The sequence below is a fragment of the Oncorhynchus kisutch genome, linkage group LG29 (assembly GCF_002021735.2).
Source record: "Oncorhynchus kisutch isolate 150728-3 linkage group LG29, Okis_V2, whole genome shotgun sequence".
Classification (NCBI taxonomy): domain Eukaryota; kingdom Metazoa; phylum Chordata; class Actinopteri; order Salmoniformes; family Salmonidae; genus Oncorhynchus; species Oncorhynchus kisutch.
The window spans coordinates 35066826-35090281 of record NC_034202.2 but is presented as its reverse complement, the minus strand read 5'-3'; the positions used below and the strand labels follow the sequence as shown (position 1 = coordinate 35090281).

General features: G+C 47.5%; 3 protein-coding genes across 6 annotated transcripts in view; 1 reads left to right on the top strand and 2 right to left on the bottom strand.

Moving 5' to 3' along the window:
- Positions 1-4794: 4794 nt before the first annotated feature.
- On the bottom strand, positions 4795-7160 carry LOC116358260 (sialidase-like). Its single transcript, XM_031809079.1, has 4 exons — positions 7139-7160; positions 5850-6495; positions 5101-5764; positions 4795-4827 (listed from the first exon to the last, which is right to left on the bottom strand). Exons 1-4 carry the CDS (start codon positions 7158-7160, stop codon positions 4795-4797), a joined length of 1365 nt encoding a protein of 454 aa, XP_031664939.1.
- Positions 7161-7978: 818 nt separating this feature from the next.
- On the top strand, positions 7979-22045 carry LOC109878716 (rho GTPase-activating protein 24). 3 transcript variants are annotated; one of them, XM_031809147.1, is made up of 8 exons: positions 7979-8676; positions 9064-9271; positions 9489-9618; positions 9806-9879; positions 13189-13310; positions 13813-14893; positions 15612-15829; positions 20857-22045. In XM_031809147.1, exons 1-8 carry the CDS (start codon positions 8583-8585, stop codon positions 20865-20867), a joined length of 1938 nt encoding a protein of 645 aa, XP_031665007.1. In that variant the 5' UTR covers positions 7979-8582; the 3' UTR covers positions 20868-22045. The 3 variants fall into 3 exon arrangements, with proteins under 3 accessions (XP_031665007.1, XP_020326513.2, XP_031665008.1); XM_020470924.2 differs by having other exon boundaries at positions 8457-8676; positions 9486-9618; XM_031809148.1 differs by having other exon boundaries at positions 8457-8676; positions 9486-9618; positions 15612-15881.
- Positions 21836-23456, bottom strand: part of LOC109878717 (mitogen-activated protein kinase 9) — a 17477-nt gene continuing 15856 nt past the window's right edge. For both annotated transcript variants that reach the window (XR_004206149.1, XM_031809149.1), the window contains exons 11-12: positions 23262-23333; positions 21836-22874 (exon numbers count right to left, since the gene is read on the bottom strand). Coding sequence is in view for 1 of the 2 variants with exons in the window: in XM_031809149.1 (XP_031665009.1) it covers positions 22735-22874; positions 23262-23333 (212 nt within the window). In the remaining variant the exon portion in view is untranslated. The remainder of the gene's footprint in view (positions 22875-23261; positions 23334-23456) is intronic.

The window sequence follows — 23456 nt, the reverse complement described above, 5'->3', positions numbered from 1 at the left end:
TACCACTATCCTGGAGGTCGTCGAATGGTTCTCCAAGGCAGCCAACTAATCGCCTCACCCAAGTTGCCTTCAGCAAACAAGACTGCTGATCTCATGATTACCCATGTCTATCAACTACACAGACTTTCCCAGGACATTGTCTCAGATCGTGGGCCCCAGCTCATCACACGGTATTGGAAGGCCTTCTGTTCCCTGTTGGGGGCATCGGTGAGCCTCTCCTCTGTGTACCACCCAGAGTCGAATGGTCAAACTGAGCGGGCTAACCAGGAGCTGGAGAAGTTTCTCCCCTGCTTCGTCTCCACTCAGGCCAGCAACTGGAACAAGTTCCTTGTCTTGGCTGAGGCGTTTATTCAACCATGTTGCCGCACCTGGATCAAAAGTGCGATCCTCCTTCCTCCGATCCTCTGCCTGACACCAACATCAGGCAAACCGACACCGAAAACCTCTTCAGCTCCTCTGACCGGGTCAACGGGTGTGGCTGTCTACCCATGATCTTCCCTTAAAGGTGGACTCGTGGAAGCTCGCTCCTCGCTACATAGGGCGGCAGGTAGCCTTGTGGTTAGAGCGTTGGAATAGTAACCGAAAGGTTGCAAGATCGAATCCTTGAGCTGAAAAGGTAAAAATCTGTCCCTGAACAAGGCAGCTAACCCACTGTTCCTAAGCCATCTTTGAAAATAAGAATTTGTTCTTAACTGACTTGCCTAGTTAAATAAAGGTAAATAGGGCCATTCAAGATCCTGAGTTGCATCAACCCGGTCACCTATTGTCTCCAACTTCCCAGGTCCATGAGGGTCTGTCTGTCCTTTCATGTCTCCCATCTCAAGCTGGTAAGGACCAGTCCCTTCTCTCCCTCCAAACCTGCTCCTCCGCCCCCTTGACTTGTGGATGGCTGCCCGGCCTACGCGGTCCGGTGTCTGGAGGTTCTTTGGGTCAGAGGGACCCTGCAGTATCTGGTGGACTGGGAGGGCTACGGTCCGAGGAGCTGGCTTGTGTGCCTGCCTGGGACTTCCTGAATCTGGGTCTTGTTAGAGACTTCAAACAACTAGGTGGTGGTCGTCATGGCTCTGCAGCTGGAACTGATCCTAGAGGGGGGGTACTGTCATGATTCCTCCTGGCAGCAGAGACCACTCTAGAGACTTTTATTGTACTCAGGTGTGTCTTATTATTTCATTATTGTTTCCCCTTTAAGAGAGGTGTGTTTTCTGTTTCCCTTTGTTAGTTCTTTATTTCAGTTTCCTGTGTGTTTACCCCGAGTGAGTTTCAAGTGCAAGTGTTTGTGGTTTAAAGTTTTCTGTATCGTTACGTTCTCAATTATTCAGTAAAGTATTTACGTTTTTCCCAAGTAGCTGATTCCTGGTCTGATTCATTCTCAGTAGTGGATGAGCGGGTTCAATGAGCGGGTTCAACTATACCACGTCAAAAAGAAAAGTGGCTTCCCTGAAATGAATCACCAAACTCTTTTCCAGAAAGAATGTGAGCAGAATTGAGAGCACAGTTGAATTGTTTCCAGAACCCCATAACGTGATTAATATCTCTGGAGAAAAATGTATTTAAAAAAGGCAGCAAGCATATTAATTCAATTATGAAAATCATTCAGCTCTTCTTCCCTTGTTGACCCCGAGAAGTGCTGAAAGATAAAGAATAGCCATCTGATTCTGCCAGGCCATTGTCCACCTGAAAGGACACAGTGACCGTGAGGAGCCAGAATCACATGTCCTGCACCATTATAGAAAAATTGCCCCTTTAATTGACTGGAATAAATCCCAACAGCTCACAAGCATAAATCACACGTGGTACCTGAAAAACATTCCTCTGAGGCTGGCAGATAAAGATCATTAAACATTACTACAACACCCCCACTTGCTATTTCCAAGAAAGCCCCCTTCCTTTGTGTACTTAGGGATCCTACACAGCTTTTCCCAGCACCTACACTCTTCAAAGATGAACTAAAAGATTTCAGAAAGAGGCGGAGAGAGGTGGAGACGTGTGAGATTGTGAAACACATGGAATGTAAAACCGTGTTATCTGTATTGGGCTTTGGGGACTAGTCATGTTTGACTGGTGCTGTGGTATGACTATATGAGAGGATGTCAGTCTCTGGGCCTGTGGAGACGGGCAGAGAGGACAGACACTGACACTGCGTATACCACTTTATGCACACACAGTCTGTCCCTCTCTCTGTATGAGTGAAGGAGAGATGAAATGCCCCTGATCTGCACTATCAGCAGTCAATTCATTAGCACAAGCGTTAATGCGATGAAGCTTAAGATTTTATTGTCTGCATGTATTCATTGACCTCTACATCTACGTACAGTGTGTAAAAGTAGCCTCGTTACACTACTTGTCCTATCTCGTATTCACAGTGTAAAGGGGCCAATCGGTGTCTGTGTTGATTACTAGAGAAAATACACTGATCAAACTGGTCAGGTAGTTTTGATGACTTAGTTTACTTCAGGGGTTTTCAGGAGTCCTGCAGTACATGGAGATGGGGTTGGTTGGGGCATATCTAAACCATGCTTAAAATACATGGCAATCAGAGAAGACTAAACTTCCAATCAATCCCAGTCAGAAAAGAGTGGACATCATTTTTGCTGTACCCAATTCCCTATATAGTGCACTACTGTTGACCAGAGCCCTATATAGTAAACTACTGTTGACCAGAGCCCTATATAGTGCACTACTGTTGACCAGAGCCCTATATAGTGCACTACTGTTGCCCAGAGCCCTGTATAGTGCACTACTGTTGACCAGAGCCCTTTATAGTGCACTACTGTTGACCAGAGCCCTATATAGTGCACTATGGTTGACCAGAGCCCTAAATAGTGCACTACTGTTGACCAGAGCCCTAAATAGTGCACTACTGTTGACCAGAGCCCTATATAGTGCACTATGGTTGACCAGAGCCCTATATAGTGCACTACTGTTGACCAGAGCCCTATATAGTGCACTATGGTTGACCAGAGCCCTAAATAGTGCACTACGGTTGACCAGAGCCCTTTATAGTGCACTATGGTTGACCAGAGCCCTAAATAGTGCACTATGGTTGACCAGAGCCCTTTATAGTGCACTATGGTTGACCAGAGCCCTAAATAGTGCACTATGGTTGACCAGAACCCTATATAGTGCACTATGGTTGACCAGAGCCCTTTATAGTGCACTACAGTTGACCAGAGCCCTATATCCCTGGTCGAAAGTAGTGCACTACAGAGCCCTATATCCCTGGTCAAAAGTAGTGCACTAGATAGGGAATAGGGTACAATTTGGGAGGCGACCCAACGTGTCATCTGTAATGACAGGCATATTGATCTATCTGTAGGGTAATTGTGGCCCTGGACTGTAACAATAAATGCAACTTGTCTGCTGTTCCTCATCTCAGAGAAATATGAAGTATTATCTCTACACCTGCAATAGCATCTGCTAAATATGTGTATGTGACCAATAACATTTGATTTGAAGTAGAGGTCATCAGTGGCCTGCAGTCACAGTCTACTCAAACTAAACACACTCATAACCCTGGTGCATCACGTCTTTGCTATCTGTCTGTCTGTGACTCTCTCCCTCCTTCCCTCCATCCCTCGCTCCCTCCATCCCTCGCTCCCTCCATCCCTCGCTCCCTCCATCCCTCCCTCCCTCGCTCCCTCCATCCCTCGCTCCCTCCATCCCTCCCTCCCTCCCTCGCTCCCTCCATCCCTCGCTCCCTCCCTCCCTCCATCCCTCGCTCCCTCCATCCCTCCCTCCCTCCCTCCCTCGCTCCCTCCATCCCTCGCTCCCTCCATCCCTCCCTCCCTTGCTCCCTCCCTCCACCACAGGTGGGAACAGAGATGTACTGGTCAGCCCTGGCTCATACTTCTTCCTCTCCAACAGCTGTGGTCAGGGAGAGGAGTGGCTCAAGACCCTCAACAAGGGTGTCTGGATACCCTTTACAGGTAACTTCCCTATAACACTACTGCTACACTGTTACACACTCATTAGCCTACATCACTCAAATTCAGACACTCTCACTGTCTCTCACTGGAAACGGTCGACCAACACGACTGTTTACAAATCCAGCTGGATTTGAAAACTCAGGTTTGGTTTGCCAGAAATACAACACGTGCTCTCCAGCAAGATTCAAACAATCAATTCACTCTCTACCGTAGAATTTGGTCACGTTACATTGTTTAATAGATTTTAGTTCAACAGACTTCCTGAACTGACCAGTGTCTGACTTTTCCAGTCAGCCCTGTGTGTGTGTGCATTCGTCAGCCTTAGCTCCTCTTCCCCCTTGGTGGGCACAGCTGTGTGTCTGCCTTAGCTGGGTGCCTGCCTGGGCTTCAAACCAGTTACCCAGAGAAGGGCCAGCTCCCCTTCAAGCTCCATCAGTCTCAAGGCCCAGGGACAAAACATAGGGGGCTCCACCTAGAGGTCTGCAAATAGAGCACAGGAGTACACACACACACACACACACACACACACACACTTCACAGGTTTAGCTGAACTACTGTGTGCCTACAGTACCATATAAATCTGACCCTGGGTCTGATCAATGCCCAGCAACAAATTTCACAAGAGAGATGAACATTCACAATGGATTCCTCGCACCGCCCAGGAGCAGTTAGTCGCTCCATCCCTGAGCCTACTGCCTCTCTCTGACACACACGTCGTCCAGGAAACGTCATCCAGGAGACGTCGTCCAGGAGAGAGATCTTCAGAGATTAGAGGCTCACTGAGGCCACACAACCACCCAATTAACATCTTTATAATGTCCAACAAGAGAGCAAAGAGCCAGACTCAGCTGGGGCTGCATGAGGCTCATCAGGGGCCAGCGTCGCCCGACAGAGGCTTGTGCTACAAGGGGAGAGGGGCAGTTCATAAAGGGATCAGTGGAAAGTTATTTTGAGGGGGCTGGCAGCCTGCAGGCAAAGTAGTATGCTACGACAGAAGGGAGTGGGGGGACACAGGGGAGTGGGGGGACAGAAATCATTCTACCTCATCTATTTTTTTGTCAATCTCTGACACTGTTCTCCCCTGTTAATGATTCTCAGGTGTAGAGAGATAGGAGCAACAGAGGGATGATTCCCAGCGATGCTCCTGTGTGTATGGTGGGGAATAGTTTGTTACGGAGGCTGGGGAGTGGGCTGAAGAGGGGACTGGGGAGTGGGCTGAGGAGGAGGCTGGGGAGTGGGCTGAGGAGGGGGCTGGGGGGTGGGCTGAGGAGGGGGCTGGGGAGAGGGCTGAGGAGGGGGCTGGGGAGTGGGCTGAGGAGGGGGCTGGGGAGTGGGCTGAAGAGGGGGCTGGGGAGTGGGCTGAGGAGTGGGCTGGGGAGTGGGCTAAGGAGGGGACTGGGGAGTGGGCTGAGGAGGGGGCTGAAGAGGGGACTGGGGAGTGGGCTGAAGAGGGGACTGGGGAGTGGGCTGAGGAGGGGGCTGGGGAGTGGGCTGAGGAGGGGACTGGGGAGTGGGCTGAGGAGGGGACTGGGGAGTGGGCTGAGGAGGGGGCTGAAGAGGGGACTGGGGAGTGGGCTGAAGAGGGGACTGGGGAGTGGGCTGAGGAGGGGGCTGGGGAGTGGGCTGAGGAGGGGACTGGGGAGTGGGCTGAGGAGGGGGCTGAAGAGGGGACTGGGGAGTGGGCTGAAGAGGGGACTGGGGAGTGGGCTGAGGAGGGGGCTGAAGAGGGGACTGGGGAGTGGCTGAAGAGGGGACTGGAGAGTGGGCTGAGGAGGGGGCTGGGGAGTGGGCTGGGGAGTGGGCTGAGGAGTGGGCTGAGGAGTGGGCTGAGGAGGGGGCTAGAGAGGGGGCTGAGGAGGGGTCTGGGGAGTGGGCTGAGGAGTGGGCTGAAGAGGGGACTGGGGAGTGGGCTGAAGAGGGGACTGGAGAGTGGGCTGAGGAGGGGGCTGGGGAGTGGGCTGGGGAGTGGGCAGAGGAGTGGGCTGAGGAGTGGGCTGAGGAGGGGGCTGAAGAGGGGACTGGGGAGTGGGCTGAAGAGGGGACTGGGGACTGGGCTGAGGAGGGGGCTGGGGAGTGGGCTGAGGAGGGGACTGGGGAGTGGGCTGAGGAGGGGGCTGAAGAGGGGACTGGGGAGTGGGCTGAAGAGGGGACTGGGGAGTGGGCTGAGGAGGGGGCTGAAGAGGGGACTGGGGAGTGGCTGAAGAGGGGACTGGAGAGTGGGCTGAGGAGGGGGCTGGGGAGTGGGCTGGGGAGTGGGCTGAGGAGTGGGCTGAGGAGTGGGCTGAGGAGGGGGCTAGAGAGGGGGCTGAGGAGGGGTCTGGGGAGTGGGCTGAGGAGTGGGCTGAAGAGGGGACTGGGGAGTGGGCTGAAGAGGGGACTGGAGAGTGGGCTGAGGAGGGGGCTGGGGAGTGGGCAGAGGAGTGGGCTGAGGAGTGGGCTGAGGAGGGGGCTAGAGAGGGGGCTGAGGAGGGGGCTGGGGAGTGGCCTGAAGAGGGGACTGGGGAGTGGGCTGAAGAGGGGACTGGGGAGTGGGCTGAGGAGGGGGCTGGGGAGTGGGCTGGGGAGTGGGCTGAGGAGTCAGGTAGGGTGGAGGTGATATGGTCCTTGACTAGTCTCTTAATGCACTTCATGATGACGGAAGTGAGTGCTACGGGGTGGTAGTCGTTTAGCTCAGTTACTTTAGCTTTCTTGGGAACATGAACAGTGGTGGCCCTCTTGAAGCATGTGGAAACAGCAGACTGGGATAAGGGTTGATTGAATATGTCCGTAAACACACCAGCCAGCTGGTCTGCGCATGCTCTGAGGACGCGGCTGGGGATGCATCTGGGCCTGCAGCCTTGCGAGGGTTAACATGTTTAAATGTTTTACTCATGTCGGCTGCAGTGAAGGAGAGTCCACAGGTTTTGGTAGCGGACCGTGTCAGTGGCACTGCATTGTCCTCAAAGCGAGCAAAGAAGTTGTTTAGTCTGTCTGGGAGCAAGATATCCTGGTCCGTGACGGGGCTGCCACATACCTCTTGTGTCTGAACCGTTGAATTGCGACTCTACTTTGACTCTATACTGACGCTTAGCTTGTTTGATTACCTTGTGGTGGGAATAGCTACACTGTTTGTATTCGGTCATGTTTCCGGTCACCTTGCCCTGGTTAAAAGCAGGGGTTTGCGCTTTCAGTTTCGAGTGAATGCGAAAGACAAAACACTGTGAATATTGTACTTGGTGGGACAGTGGGGGTCATTGAAGGAACACTGAAGAGTACGACCTGAGGGAACCAACATAATCTAATTGGTGAAAAAGAGAGTGGCTCAAGGGGAGACTGGGAGTGTATTGGAAAGGGAGGGAGGTATGGCACTGGCTGAGTGAAAACACATTCCTGAAGCATGTGGATGAATGGATAGGACAAGGAGGGAGAGGCACGTGCAGCAAGGCCACAGCTTACTCCTCTGGACAAACTAAATAGTGCTAAACACCATTACTGCTGGATAACGCAGGAACACTGACTTCCATCTCCTCTGAGAGGGAATGGAGGGAATAATACACTACTATAATAACACCTTCTAGGAGAGATGGCAGCTAAGTGGATTCTTTTGTCAACACAATCCAGCCTGAAAGTAGTTCCTCTGGATTTTTCAATGCCAGATTGAGTAAAGTTTATCAGCCTAAAAAAGGACTTGAGCCCTGGGAACCAAGGCTGAGGTGAGCATGAGAGGAGCCGAGCCACAACTCTTTACCTGGATTCAGCAACAACGTTCTGACATTCCAATGTTCAGTGGTGAAAGAAAGGACCAGTGTTATCAGTAGAACACCTAGTATTACTGGACTCTCAAATCTCCTGTCAAATCATTTTACTTAAGACTCTGAAGAGGAGACGTTAACCACCAAAAATGAAGAGGAGATTTTACTTTCCAAAGTTCAACATTCTATATTACTTTTTGACATTGCTCATATTCCTGTGGCTGTTCAATTGATTGGGATGTTTGCTTCATTCTATGCCTCAGTGATTGTGAGTTTTTGATGTGTCCGGCACTTTACAATGCCTCTTCTTGTAGAATGAAATTCTTTCCTTTGGAATGCTCATTTATCTGATTAGGTCACATAGTTGAGTTCAGGGACCACTGTTGAGCATTGACAAGGAAAGTCTGCCCCCTCATTTCTTGAGTCATCAGATCAAGGAGCCGTATCTGTTTACCTAAAGAGAGGGAGAGGAGGAGGGAGGGAGAGAATAGACATAACACGGAGTAACAGCCAGGAGAGAGTTTACAAAACAAAAAGAGGTAGATAAAAGTGGGCGAGGACACGCACTGGTCTCCACAGCGCCGAGCTGTCACAAGCCATCTGGGTCCTCTCATAATCCCCCATCAAACAGCCCGACTGGCCAGAAAGAAAAGAGTGGAGGAAAAGAGGGGAAGAGGGAGAGATCTGGACGGTGAGAGAGACGGAGATCTGGAAGGAGAAAGAGAGAGAGAGATTTGGATGGTGAGAGAGAGAGAAATATCTGGGTGGGGAAAAAGAGAGAGAGAGAGATCTGGACAGTGAGAGAGAGAGAGATCTGGACGGTGAGAGAGGGAGAGAGAGAGAGAGAGAGATCTGGACGGTGAGAGAGAGAGAGAGAGAGAGAGATCTGGACGGAGAAAGAACAAATGTGAAGAGAAAAGCGAAGATGCCGGAGAACAAGGCGACAGTGTACAGGACCAGCAGCTACCTTTCCCACTCTGCCTACAGGAAGATCAAGCGGGTTCTGAGCTTCAGGAGGCGTGAGTTTCTCAGACCACACAGAGACACACACAGAGACCCACACACAGGCACCAACACACAGACCCACACAGAGACCCACATAGAGCTGCAGTGTGAGGCAGGCTGTGTAGATAGGTGGTTTGGGGGTATAGAGGGTTTGAGTTCTCTTGTCTGAGGAAAGGAAAGAAAATCCCTGAACCATCAAACTCGCACTCTATAACCATCTGTTTATTAAATTAGCCTGGGTGATCTTAAATCCTCTCTCTCTCTCTCTCCTCTCTGTCTGTCTCTCTCTCCTCTCTGTCTGTCTCTCTCTCCTCTCTGTCTCTCTCTCTCTCTCCTCTCTGTCTGTCTTTCTGTCTCTCTCTCCTCTCTGTCTCTCTCTCACTCCTCTCTGTCTCTCTCAGGCGTGTTTGGCCAGCGGCTGGAGGAGACGGTTCTGTATGAGCGGCGTTACGGGGTACACATGGCACCGCTGGTGGTGGAGCAGTGTGTGGACTTCATCCGGGAGCGGGGTCTTCTGGAGGTGGGATTGTTCCGCCAGCCAGGCCAGGCCACGCTGGTTAAAGAGTTGCAGGATGCCTTCGACGCTGGGGAGAAGCCCTCCTTTGACAGGTAAGAGCTCTCCAGTCAACACAAACAGGCTCTGCTTGATTGCAAACACTGCAGTTCTCAAGCAAACAGATCCAAGTTCATGAAGTTATACCTATGCACCAGGTATGTCTGGATGTCTCACCATATGTAGTTGCTCACCCACATAAACTGGTAGTGATGTGCTGTATTTTAAGTGTGTGTGTGTATGTGCGTGTGTGTTTGTTTGTCATCCTAGCAGTACAGACGTGCACACCGTGGCGTCGCTCCTGAAGCTGTATCTGCGGGAGCTGCCAGAGCCACTGGTGCCCTTCTCTAGATACCAGGACTTCCTGGTGTGTGGCAAGAAGATTTCCTCTGAGAGGAAGCAGGTAAGTGTCCTTCCAGCCGCATCATGCAGGCTGAGATGCATCGGATTAACAGATGAAGACAGAACACAACCGCTGATCTAAAAGTCCAAGGGAGAAATCGAATTGATAAACTCCACCAATGGTTAATATTGTGATAGGAATGTCGTAGCGCACTACCTACAACAATATCTTTGCCTGTGTCTCCAAGAGTTTGACAGAACTACGGCATCTTCTTCATCAACTTCCAGTGGCTAACTTCAACCTGCTCAACTACATCTGTCAGTAAGTCTACCGTTTACCTGTAATTTACATCAAGATAACGTCAAATCTGCATACAACCTCACGATTAACGCATTTCCAAAGCAATGAATGGAAATGGATTGAGTCACTACAGCAGGGTTACCCAACTGGCGGGCCGCGGGGGATTTTATTTGGCACCTCAACTTTTCTGAGCAATATAAAAAGATATTGTACTTTATTTATTTGTATTTCTTTGTTTATTGTTGGAAATCCAAGTGATTTTAATGTTGGGAATCTGTTCCAAAGGATTCCCATTTCCAAAGTATAATAGAGAGATATACAGAGCCTTCACAAAGTATTCAGACCTCTTTGATTTTCCCACATTTTATTACGTTACAGCCTTATTCTAAAATGAATTAAATAAATACACACAATACCCCACAATGACAAAGCGAAAACAGTATTTTTTTTGTGCAAATTTATGAAAAATAAAAACACATACCTTATCTATATAAGTATTCAGACCCTTTGCTATGACACTTGAAATTGAGATCTGGTGCATCCTGTTTCCATTGATCACCCTTGAGATGTTTCTACAACTTGATTGGAGTCCACCTGTAAAAATTCAATTGATTGGACATGATTTGAAAAGTCCTGTCTATATAAGATCCCACAGTTGAGATTGGATGTCATTGCAAAAACCAAGCCGTGAGGTTGAAGGAATTGTCTGTAGAGCTCCGAGACAGGATTGTGTCGAGGCACAGATCTGGGGAAGGGAACCAAAATATTTCCGCAGCATTGAAGGTCCCAAGAACACAGTGGCCTCCATCATTCTTAAATGGATGAAGTTTGGAACCACCAAGATTCTTCCTAGAGCTGGCTGCCTGGCCAAACTAAGCAATCGGGTGAGAAGGGTCTTGGTCAGGGAGTTGACCAGGAACCCAATGGTCACTCTGACAGAGCTCCAGAGTTCCTCCGTGGAGATGGGAGAACCTTCCAGAAGGACAACCATCTCTGCAGCACTCTACCAATTAGGCCTTTATGATAGAGTGGCCAGACAGAAGCCACTCCTCAGTAAAATGCACATGATAGCCTGCTTGGAGCTTGCCAAAAGGCACCTAAAGGACTCTCAGACCATGAGAAACAAGATTCTCTGGTCTGATGAAACCAAGATTCAACTCTTTGGCCTGAATACCAAGTGACACGTCTGGAGAAAACCTAGCACCATACCTACGGTGAAGCGTGGTGTGGGTTTTCAGCGGCAGGGACTGGGAGACTAGTCAGGATTGAGGCAAAGATGAACAGAGCCAAGTACAGAGAGATCCTTGATGAAAACCTGCTCCAGAGATCTCAGGACCTCAAACTGGGGTGAAGGTTCACCTTTCAACAAGACAACGACCCTAAGCACAAAGCCAAGACAACGCAGGAGTGGCTACGGGACAAGTCTCTGAATGTCCTTGAGAGGCCCAGCCAGAGCACGGACTTGAATCCGATTGAACATCTTTGGAGAGACCTGAAAATAGCTGTGCAGCAACACTCCCCATACAACCTGACAGAGCTGGAGAGGATCTTCAGAGAAGAATGGGAGAAACTCCCCAAATACAGGTGTGCCAAGCTTGTAGCATTTTATCCAAGAAGACTGGAGGCTGTAATGTCTGCCTAAGGTGCTTCAACAAGTACTGAGTAAAGGGTCTGATTACTTATGTAAATGTAATAAATGTTTTTTATTTTTTATAAATTAGAAAACATTTTTTAAAACAACAACAGTTTTTGCTTTATCATTATGGGGTCTTGTGTGTAGATTGTTGAGAAACAAACACAATTTAATCAATTAGAAAATAAGGCTGTAATGCAAAAAAATGTGGAAACGGTCAAGGAGTCTGAATTCTTTCCGAAGGCACTGTATGTGATCGTATACAAACGTAAGCAAGGTTTGAAATGATTCTGTTTGAGTCAAATATTATATCTGTTTTTGTTTCTCGCGGTCAATTTGCAGTCTACAAATGATTTGTAATGATGTTCCGTCCCCCTGGCCATCTAGCTCAAGAAGAATCGGCCTGCAGTTGAATCTAGTTGATGATTCCTGCACTATAGGTTCGTTTTATGTCATTTCAACAAGCCATGACACCCACCTTCTCAGATGGTTCTGAAATCATTTCTGTAGTAACAGATAAGATTAGAATTCCTGCAACATCATTTTGATGAAATATAATTATCTGGGAAATTAAGCTAATTGATTGCATTTTAAGTTATAGAAGTCATATAATATTCAATAAATATAGTACCCAACATCCGATTGGGACCAAACTTTTTTTCTAACAACGAGTAAGATGGGGAATCCAAATAGATTGTCAAAAGCCACCCAGAATCCTATCCACCCAGAATCCTATCCGTACATAATGTATACGGTATCAGTTCTCTATGTCTGACTAGTAGTATGGAGCTGCGGCTTGGAGTTTCTTCATCCTATGTAAGAAATTCTCAGTGAATTTAGTGATGTTTCCCCCCCCCCTGTTCAGAGTTATTGAAGTTGTTAGGTTTATGTCCCATCCTGCACCCCAATATTACCAGGTCATGTCCACTAGATGGTGCTGTTCCTGCTATTATTATTATATATATATATATTTTTTAAGAATTCCCCCCCTCATTGTTAAAGGAATAAATAGTTCACCCATATTGCCAAATGGTTTCCTTACCCTGTAAGCAGTTTTATGGACCAGGTACGACAGCAATCTATGCTTTGGTTTTATTTACCTGGACACTGTTTCAAATGCTAACTTTTTTAAATTTGTGGCAGAAATCCAATGCAAGTCAATGGTACCTATACTAGCATTTTCACGTTTCATATCCAAGTAACATTGAGTTACACAATCAATTTTGAGCTATTTCAGGATGATTTGCACATGAAGCATGGCTTTTGACCATCCTTCCATCCTGTCTAACTCATTGTTAAAAAAAGGTTGATCTAAATCAGATGTCAGTTACTATATTTTTTGAATATTATATGAATCCTATAAATTAAAATGACAAATTTGGGTGAAATCAATTAGCTTAATTTCTCAGAGATCAAATGATTTGTATCCCCAAAAAATAATGGTGCAAAAATGCTAATCATATATTTTTCTAACAACAGAAACGATTTCAGAACAATTTGAGATAATGGATGTCAAAATCCTCTTTCTTGGACTTTTTGAGGTGGAACGACCCAATAGAATTGGCCTGTGGCCCAGTCACAACATACGCCATACAGCCTCATCTGTTCAACCATGACACATTTCTGTATGTTATGTAGCAGATGTGACAAAATCGACTCTGCCCAAGTCTCATACAGATAAATCACTGCCAATACAGGTTTTTGAATGAAGTCCAGTCCTATTCTAGCAGCAACAAGATGAGCACCCAGAACCTGGCTACTGTTTTTGGCCCAAACATCCTACGACCCAAAGCTGAAGATCCAGAGAGTATCATTGGAGGTGTGTGAGAGTCAGTGGAGGCTGGTGGGAGGAGCTATAGGAGGATGGGCTCATTGTAATGGCTGGAATTGAAATTAAGGAATGGAGTCAAACGTGATTTCCATATTTTTGATAGCATTCCATTTATTCCATTCCAGCCAGTACAATGAGCCCGTCCTCCTGTAGGTCCTCACACCAGCCTACACTGCTGAGAGTGTTATTCAGAGAAAGAGACATGGATCAGAGCTAGACAGAACTAGCCAACAGATACAGAGCCAGTGAAGACCGACTGAAACAGATATAGGCAGATAAAGATAGTGTCTGTCTGTCTGTCTGTCTGCCCATGTGTCCTTGAGACAGTGTTTATATCAACACATTGTTGTGTAACATGCTATGTGTCATGTGATGCTGTTTGTACTGTATGTGTCCAGCTGTTACTCAGTGTGTGTGTGTGTGTGTGTGTGTGTGTGTGTGTGTGTGTGTGTCTGTCTGTCTGTCTGTCTGTCTGTCCCCCCCCCCCCAGGGGCAGCCGTGGTGCAGCAGCTTATGTCCGAGCTGATTAGGGAACACCTGTGCCTTTTCTCCAGGGAGGGGGGAGACATAGAGGCCCCTGGCTCTTCACGCCCTGACTCTTACCCATGTCAGAGATGGAAAGGAGACCCATTCGAGGGGGCGCACATCCAGCCAACAGCCCAGACCCAGTCGCATGATTACAGTCTGGGCATAACAGCCGAGCACCTCCCCCAACAACAGCTAGCACACCATCCTTCCCCTTGCTCCCGCCAGCTCTCCCTGCCTCAGATCCCTAAGAGGAGAGTTTCGGCCCAAAACCCAGATGAAACCAGCTTAGCCACACGGCTGTCCATCACAGACCACCAGCAGCAGCCAGCTGAGGTGTTCTCTCCAGTGAGTCTTGCTTCTGGGCCTCTGTACCACAGACACACTCTGTCCCAGTCAGAGTCCCAGCCCACTGAGACCGCAGACAGCCCCCACCCTGCCTCCCAACTCACAGAATCTGCATCCACAGTGACGCTACAGGCAGCCCCAGAACCCAGCAGCATGCTGCTCATTGGCTGGAGGGGCCCAGAGGATCCCAGCTGGGCTGCAGAACAGGGGACTACTGGCACCAGTGGTAGCAGTGAGGCTCAGGACAGTACCCTGTCTGTCTATGACAACCTGGACACACTACAACGCATGGAGGAGGTGGCTGCGGATGGTGGTGGGGGCAGCCCTGCTGGCCCAGTGGAGGTGGAGGTGGGCACGGCCAGCATGGTAGACACCAGAAGCTCCTGGTCTTCCTGTGAGATTCTGTCCCTGGAAAACAATGGGTGTGGTGTGGTCAGAACCAGCCCAGGACGGGGGTCCACTAGATTCCCCTCCTTCAGGACTGACCCAGGAGACGAGGACCTCCCTCCTAACTCCCCAGCCTCCTCCTCTGCCCTCACTGATGCCCCCCTGAGCACGGGCAGCTCGGAGGTCTTCCTGCCCTCTGCTCCTCCGGACCTCCGCGTCCCCCCGGCCTCCCAGGCCATGCACTGGCTCTTGACTGGCCTCAGACAACAGATGGCCAGGCAGAGGGCTGAGTTCGAGGCCAAGATCCAGAGGTAATAGAACTGTGAATAAACCATACCAATGCAACAGCAGTCCTCGTCAACAGTCTATATACATGCTACACGGAGTGTACAAAACATTATGAACACCTGCTCTTTCCATGACATAGACTGACCAGGTGAAAGCTATGATCCCTTATTGATGTCACTTGTTAAATCCACTTCAAATCAGTGTAGATGAAGGGGAGGAGACAGGTTAAAGAAGGATCTCTAAGCCTCAAGACAATAAAGACATTGATTGTGTATGTGTGCAATTCAGAGGGTGAATGGGCAAGATAAAAGATTAAGATGCCTTTGAACAGGGTATGGTAGCATGTGCCCCGGGTTTGTGTGTGTCAAGAACGGCAACGCTGCTGGGTTTTCAAGCAACAGTTTCCTGTGTTTATCAAGAATGGTCCATCACCATCCAAAGGACATCCAGCCAACTTGACACAACTGTGGGAAGCATTGGAGACACCATGGGCCAGCATCCCTGTGAAAAGTTTTTGACACCTTATAGAGTCCATGCTCTGATGAATTCTACTCAAGAATAGGAAGGTGATCCTAATGTTTAGTACACTCAGTGTACAGTCTATATAGAATCTTCAACGTGTGCCAGGTTACAATAACATATTAGTCCTACATGTTACATGTTACACCACAGTCCTGTAGTACCAGCAGAGTGAAACCTCTGTGTGTGACTCCTTGTACTTCTCTGTCCTGTCTCTCCCAGGTTGGAGATGCGTAACGAGGCCCTCCAGGGGGAGGTGGTGGGACTGCGGACCAGCCTGGAGCAGCAGCGCCGCTGGCACAGTGTGGCCGAGATCAAGATCCGCAACGTGGAGCGTGCCAGGGCCGATGCCGACCGCCGCAACACCACTCTGCAGAGGGAGATGGAGCAGTTCTTTGATACCTTCGGAGAGCTGAACACTGAGGCCCGGAAGAGCGAAGGTTAGGGTTAGCACCCCTGGAGAGCTGAACACTGAGGCCCGGAAGAGCGAAGGTTAGGGTTAGCACCCCTGGAGAGCTGAGCGCTGAGGCCAGGAAGAGCGAAGGTTAGGGTTAGCACCCCTGGAGAGCTGAGCGCTGAGGCCAGGAAGAGCGAAGGTTAGGGTTAGCACCCCTGGAGAGCTGAGCGCTGAGGCCAGGAAGAGCGAAGGTTAGGGTTATCACCCCTGGAGAGCTGAGCGCTGAGCCCAGGAAGAGCGAAGGTTAGGGTTAGCACCCCTGGAGAGCTGAACGCTGAGGCCAGGAAGATCGAAGGTTAGGGTTAGCACCCCTGGAGAGCTGAACGCTGAGGCCAGGAAGAGCGAAGGTTAGGGTTAGCACCCCTGGAGAGCTGAGCGCTGAGGCCAGGAAGAGCGAAGGTTAGGGTTAGCACCCCTGGAGAGCTGAGCGCTGAGGCCCGGAAGAGCGAAGGTTAGGGTTAGCACCCCTGGAGAGCTGAGCGCTGAGGCCAGGAAGAGCGAAGGTTAGGGTTAGCACCCCTGGAGAGCTGAGCGCTGAGGCCAGGAAGAGCGAAGGTTAGGGTTAGCACCCCTGGAGAGCTGAGCGCTGAGGCCAGGAAGAGCGAAGGTTAGGGTTAGCACCCCTGGAGAGCTGAGCGCTGAGGCCAGGAAGAGCGAAGGTTAGGGTTAGCACCCCTGGAGAGCTGAGCGCTGAGGCCAGGAAGAGCGAAGGTTTTATATGTACTATTCCCAGTCTCTGACAAGATCCCACAGCCATTTAGACATTGTGTGAAAGCTGATCTTAAATAGGATTTGATTTAGTGCTTCCAAGTATTGAGGTCATGTTCTGAGTTTGTCTATGAGGGTGTCTGAGCACAGACTCATATTACTGATGCAGGTATTTCACACTGCTATAAATATGAAGGATTATAATTTGGGACCCATCTGAACACTATTTCACTTTGTTGTGACAGGGCAGGGTGAGTCACAGCTTTTAACAGTACACCACCTGAAAATACTCTGTAGCTTTTCCACGAAACCAATATGTATAGTGCAATATTAACGTCCTGAATAATAAAACATACTTTTACTAAATCATGTTGCAGAGGAACGTGCGCGCACACACACACTGATACACGCATGCAAGCACGCAAACACACACACTTGTATGACATAAAATAACCAAAGACTTAAGCAATAGATCCTGTCTATAGCAATAGCATTTTATTGAGCAGAATTGATTTTTGTCCTCCTTTGATGTCAAGTGATAATCATCTCTTGAGTTTTTGCATATTTTTCAGACAGGACGAATATAATGGAACATATTGAAGGTGCAACACAGGATTTATTTTTGCATTGTAATTTCAGAAAAAAATGCCATAATATATCCGGTACTAATAGTGGAATGATGGTGTTTCACTGTATTAATGACCAGCCAGTGTTGTGATTGGCTGTGATATTCACCTATTGATTTATCCTGCCGGTGCAGCATCTGTTTTCAAACTGGGAAAGCTATTCTGACTTTGTAGCTATGTTATCAAGTGGAAATTGCTCTGTCATTCTCTGGTTGCTAAAATTCTACACTGTTTGCTCAATTTCAGTTTATGTGAGAAAACAATCACTGCATAGTGTAGGGAATCAATGTACCATCTAAATTGCTGTGAAATTTCTTTTCAATAACAAACAATATAATTTTTTACAGCTGTTTGAAACTGGTGGACCAAATCAAAAGCTACTTTTGGTTTTGGTCACTATTCAGTGATTTGTTTTTTTCACATAAACTGAAATTGAGCCGAACCGTGTAGCATTTTCTAAACCAAGAAATTAGTGATTTCCACTAGATATCCCAGCCACAAAGTCAGAACAGCTTTCCTAGTTTAGCATGCTGCTGTGGCGGAAACGTAATCAATAGGCGAATACACCAGCCAATCACAACACTGGCGGGTCAGTAATATTGCGACACACTATAATTTCACTATTACCGGCAGATATATTTTGGACATTTTTTTAAATGAAGATGCAAAAATTTGAGGAAAAAATCTTATGTGTAGCACTTTTAAGGAGTCATCAGTGATGCATCTCTGAATAAGACCACCAGTGGGCGCCCATACATGGCATTGCACAGCAGAGAACACACAAGCAGTAGGGACAGGTCAATCTAACAGATTCTACCTCCAGTTTATAGACTTCACTATGTATCTATGTCTTGAAGAAATGTGTATTCAACAAGTTTGATTGCATTAAACAGCAAACCAGACAAAGTGTCTGTATTGATTGTTTGATAACAAAATGAGTGATAGAGATAAAGCCATAAGGTAACATAGACCAATAGGGTTTGGTCAGTATGATTGGGACCAGTGGACTGTAAACACAGGGTTTGGTCAGTATGATTGGGACCAGTGGACTGTAAACACAGGGTTTGGTCAGTATGATTGGGACTAGTGGAATGTAAACACAGGATTTGGTCAATATGATTGGACCAGTGGACTGTAAACACAGGGTTTGGTCAGTATGATTGGGACCAGTGGACTGTAAACACAGGGTTTGGTCAGTATGATTGGGACCAGTGGACTGTAAACACAGGGTTTGGTCAGTATGATTGGGACCAGTGGACTGTAAACACAGGGTTTGGTCAGTATGATTGGGACCAGTGAACTTTAAACACAGGGTTTGGTCAGTATGATTGGGACCAGTGGACTGTAGGAAACACAGGGTTTGGTCAGTATGATTGGGACCAGTGGACTGTAAACACAGGGTTTGGTCAGTATGATTGGGACCAGTGGACTGTAAACACAGGGTTTGGTCAGTATGATTGGGACCAGTGGACTGTAAACACAGGGTTTGGATTGGGACCAGTACCCTGTAAACACAGGGTTTGGTCAGTATGATTGGGACCAGTGGACTGTAAACACAGGGTTTGGTCAGTATGATTGGGACCAGTGGACTGTAAACACAGGGTTTGGTCAGTATGATTGGGACCAGTGGACTGTAAACACAGGGTTTGGTCAGTATGATTGGGACCAGTGAACTTTAAACACAGGGTTTGGTCAGTATGATTGGGACCAGTGGACTGTAGTAAACACAGGGTTTGGTCAGTATGATTGGGACCAGTGGACTGTAAACACAGGGTTTGGTCAGTATGATTGGGACCAGTGGACTGTAAACACAGGGTTTGGATTGGGACCAGTAGACTGTAAACACAGGGTTTGGTCAGTATGATTGGGACCAGTAGACTGTAAACACAGGGTTTGGTCAGTATGATTGGGACCAGTGGACTGTAAACACAGGGTTTGGTCAGTATGATTGGGACCAGTAGACTGTAAACACAGGGTTTGGATTGGGACCAGTGGACTGTAAACACAGGGTTTGGTTAGTATGATTGGGACCAGTGGACTGTAAACACAGGTTATGGTCAGTATGATTGGGACCAGTGGACTGTAAACACAGGGTTTGGTCAGTATGATTGGGACCAGTGGACTGTAAACACAGGGTTTGGTCAATATGATTGGGACCAGTGGACTGTAAACACAGGGTTTGGTCAATATGATTGGGACCAGTGGACTGTAAACACAGGGTTTGGTCAGTATGATTTGGACCAGTGGACTGTAAACACAGGGTTTGGTCAGTATGATTGGGACCAGTGACCTGTAGTAAACACAGGGTTTGGTCAGTATGATTGGGACCAGTGGACTGTAAACACAGGGTTTGGTCAGTATGATTGGGACCAGTGGACTGTAAACACAGGGTTTGGATTGGGACCAGTACCCTGTAAACACAGGGTTTGGTCAGTATGATTGGGACCAGTGGACTGTAAACACAGGGTTTGGTCAATATGATTGGGATCAGTGGACTGTAAACACAGGGTTTGGTCAGTATGATTGGGACCAGTGGACTGTAAACACAGGGTGGGTTTGGTCAGTATGATTGGGACCAGTGATCTGTAAACACAGGGTTTTGTCAATATGATTGGGACCAGTGGACTGTAAACACAGGGTTTGGTCAATATGATTGGGATCAGTGGACTGTAAACACAGGGTTTGGTCATTATGATTGGGACCAGTGATCTGTAAACACAGGGTTTTGTCAATATGATTGGGACCAGTGATCTGTAAACACAGGGTTTTGTCAATATGATTGGGACCAGTGGACTGTAAACACAGGGTGGGTTTGGTCAGTATGATTGGGACCAGTGATCTGTAAACACAGGGTTTTGTCAATATGATTGGGACCAGTGATCTGTAAACACAGGGTTTTGTCAATATGATTGGGACCAGTGGACTGTAAACACAGGGTTTGGTCATTATGATTGGGACCAGTGGACTGTAAACACAGGGTTTGGTCAGTATGATTGGGACCAGTGGACTGTAAACACAGGGTTCGGTCAGTATGATTGGGACCAGTGGACTGTAGTAAACACAGGGTTTGGTCAGTATGATTGGGACCAGTGGACTATAAACACAAGTAAACACAGTTTACCCACCTTTTATTTTGAGAGCGTGACTTTTTTCACGGCGGCCCGGCGATCAGAGTTTACCCACATCTTTCTCTTACCACTACATCACTGATTGGGACCTTACAATGATGATTTAAGAGTCGACCTACCCCATATCTTAGTAATAGCTTACAGGAGCAAGATTGTCAAGACTTATGTTCAGATTTTCAGCCTTGTATATTACTAAACTGCACAAACCAGAGATACACAACCCCACTCAATGTCCCTCACACATTAGATTCACTCAGTGAAAAACAATAACCCAGAGGAAAAAGCCTTTGGGAGGTTGTGGGGTGGTGTTGTGTGCTCCATGGAGTTGATCTAGATATCTTTCTCAGATATATTTATTTCATTGAAAAAATAAACTGTTTTCGCTTTGTCATTATGGGATATTGTGTGTAGATTGATGAGAAAAAATGTATTTAATCCATTTTAGAATAAGACTAACAATTTCATCTCATTTTGAGGCTGTAACATAACAAAATGTGGAAAAAGTGAAGGGATTTGAATACTTTCTGAATGCACTTTATCTTTCTCAGGGCCACCATGAACACAGCTCCAGTCCAGTCTGTCCCCAGCAGACTGCCACCATGAACACAGCTACAGTCCAGTTTGTTCCCAGCAGACTGCCACCATGAACACAGCTCCAGTCCAGTTTTCCCAGCAGACTGCCACCATGAACACAGCTCCAGTCCAGTTTGTTCCCAGCAGACTGCCACCATGAACACAGCTCCAGTCCAGTCTGTCCCCAGCAGACTGCCACCATGAACACAGCTACAGTCCAGTTTGTTCCCAGCAGACTGCCACCATGAACACAGCTCCAGTCCAGTTTTCCCAGCAGACTGCCACCATGAACACAGCTCCAGTCCAGTTTGTTCCCAGCAGACTGCCACCATGAACACAGCTCCAGTCCAGTCTGTCCCCAGCAGACTGCCACCATGAACACAGCTCCAGTCCAGTTTGTTCCCAGCAGACTGCCACCATGAACACAGCTCCAGTCCAGTTTGTTCCCAGCAGACTGCCACCATGAACACAGCTCCAGTCCAGTTTGTTCCTCGCAGACTGCCACCATGAACACAGCTCCAGTCCAGTTTGTTCCTAGAAGACTGCCACCATGAACACAGCTCCAGTCCAGTTTGTTCCTAGCAGACTGCCACCATGAACACAGCTCCAGTCCAGTTTGTTCCCAGCAGGACTGAGGCAAAGACATTAGCATGGATCTGTCGGTCAGGTATCACAAGAACATTTCTCCTGTCACCACACTGAGGTTCTAGAGGTTCCACAAACAGACGTATCGCTATGAAGTCAATCAACACACAGTAAAGCATTAGAGGCTAGATTCAACATTGCCCATTGAAGGATTGAGAATGAGAGGGTATCTGGAGGACAGAGATTGCACAGAAAAGGAAAGAAAATGCAGACTCAAGACTGATGGGAAGATGACACACTTGCTTGTGTTTCGGGGGAGTTTGGATAGTTATACAATTTTTTGAAAGAAATCTGAAAAAGAACAGAATGCATGATTGTATCCCTCTTTTAATCAATATTTTTCTTGGAATGACTTTAAGCTGAAATTGTCTAGAAAGTGCAATGTATCCACCATTCACCTTTTTTCCCATTCAGTTTCATTATAATACATCTTTCAAACATCAACACATTTCTGACATGTTTCCCATTGCATTTTAACAATAGTTTGTTCCAGAATAAATGGATGTATTTTGTACAGTTTGTATGCCTCAGCATATTTGGATCAGCTGTAAAACCCAGTCTCAGCATCACAACAATCAATACATTTAAACACACAGTATACAGTATAGATAGATACTTATGTACATGAACACACATAACATGCATAAAATGTATCACTCTTTACTCTCATTAGGAAAGACCCAGACCAGAGCCAAGTACTGTTTCTTCACACAGAGGAGGCTAATGTCCTCTGGATGGAAATACATGAAGATCTTGCATCACAGCTGCTTCTATGTGTAGTCAAGTATTCATTTGTAGTAACATGCAGCAATGTCTTTTGTTCATCATTAGATATTTCCGATGACAAAACAGCCATAAGACATTATAGCCTAGCCCTAGTTTAATGCATATACAGTACTTTATACTGAAACTGAAGGTGGTCAAACTACACATTGAACAGCGTGTGCTCTTGGCTTGGACAACAAGTCTAGAGGTGCATGACTTATTTGAACCATGGTACAGTATGAATGGACTATTTACAACAGAGGAATCAAACGGAATCATTTTCATTTTAAAAAAGAAAAGCGGTTGAATGATTTACCATCCAGCGGGACCCAAAGTGAAAATAGACAGTATAAAGTCATGTGAAAAGTGCTACCTAAGAAGATGGATAGTTAGTGATGATTGAAAAAAAAAAAACAGATGCCGGGGTGGAAAGAGGTTCACTGTCACTCCTCTAGCGCCCCTGTGAGGGTGTCAACACAGCTGCTGTCGGTGTCAGAGGCCAAGGTCTGCTCAGTGGACATTGAGGAGAAGTCACTCGTAGAGGATGACTGGGAAGCTGTAGCACTGTGGTTCACCACTTCATCTACAGCACAGAGAGAGAGAGAGAGAGAGAGAGAGAGAGAGAGAGAGAAAGACAGTGAGAGAGAGAGAAAGACAGTGAGCGAGAGAAAGACAGAGAAAGAGAGTGAGAGAAAGAGAGAGAGATAAGGGCCCATGAAGTGATACACAGTATGACATCATCAAAACATATGGCAGTGTGACTCACACCCTGACCTTCTCTTGAGAACAAAAACATTTGTCTTCATTTTTGGGCTTAGAGAAAGTGAGTAAGGATTATAAGGACCAAGATGATCTCACCAACAGTGAACATTGGGGAAGGTATCCTGTAAATGTCATTTCTAAAGCCCCTCAGCAACAGGGAGATACTTTAAAAACATGTCAGAAGCACACAGTATCCATGGTCATTCACCTGCACAGTCCTCCTTCATTACTCCATTCTGGTTCCTCTCCTCCCAGTCCATCAACTCGTCATAGATCAGCTCTGGAAGAAATGAAAGGAAAGGTGTCCTTGACTCACAGTGATGGAAGGCAGGCTATGGGCTGACTGAAGGCAAACTATGGGCTCACTGAAGGAAGGCTATGGGCTGATGGAAGGCAGGCTATG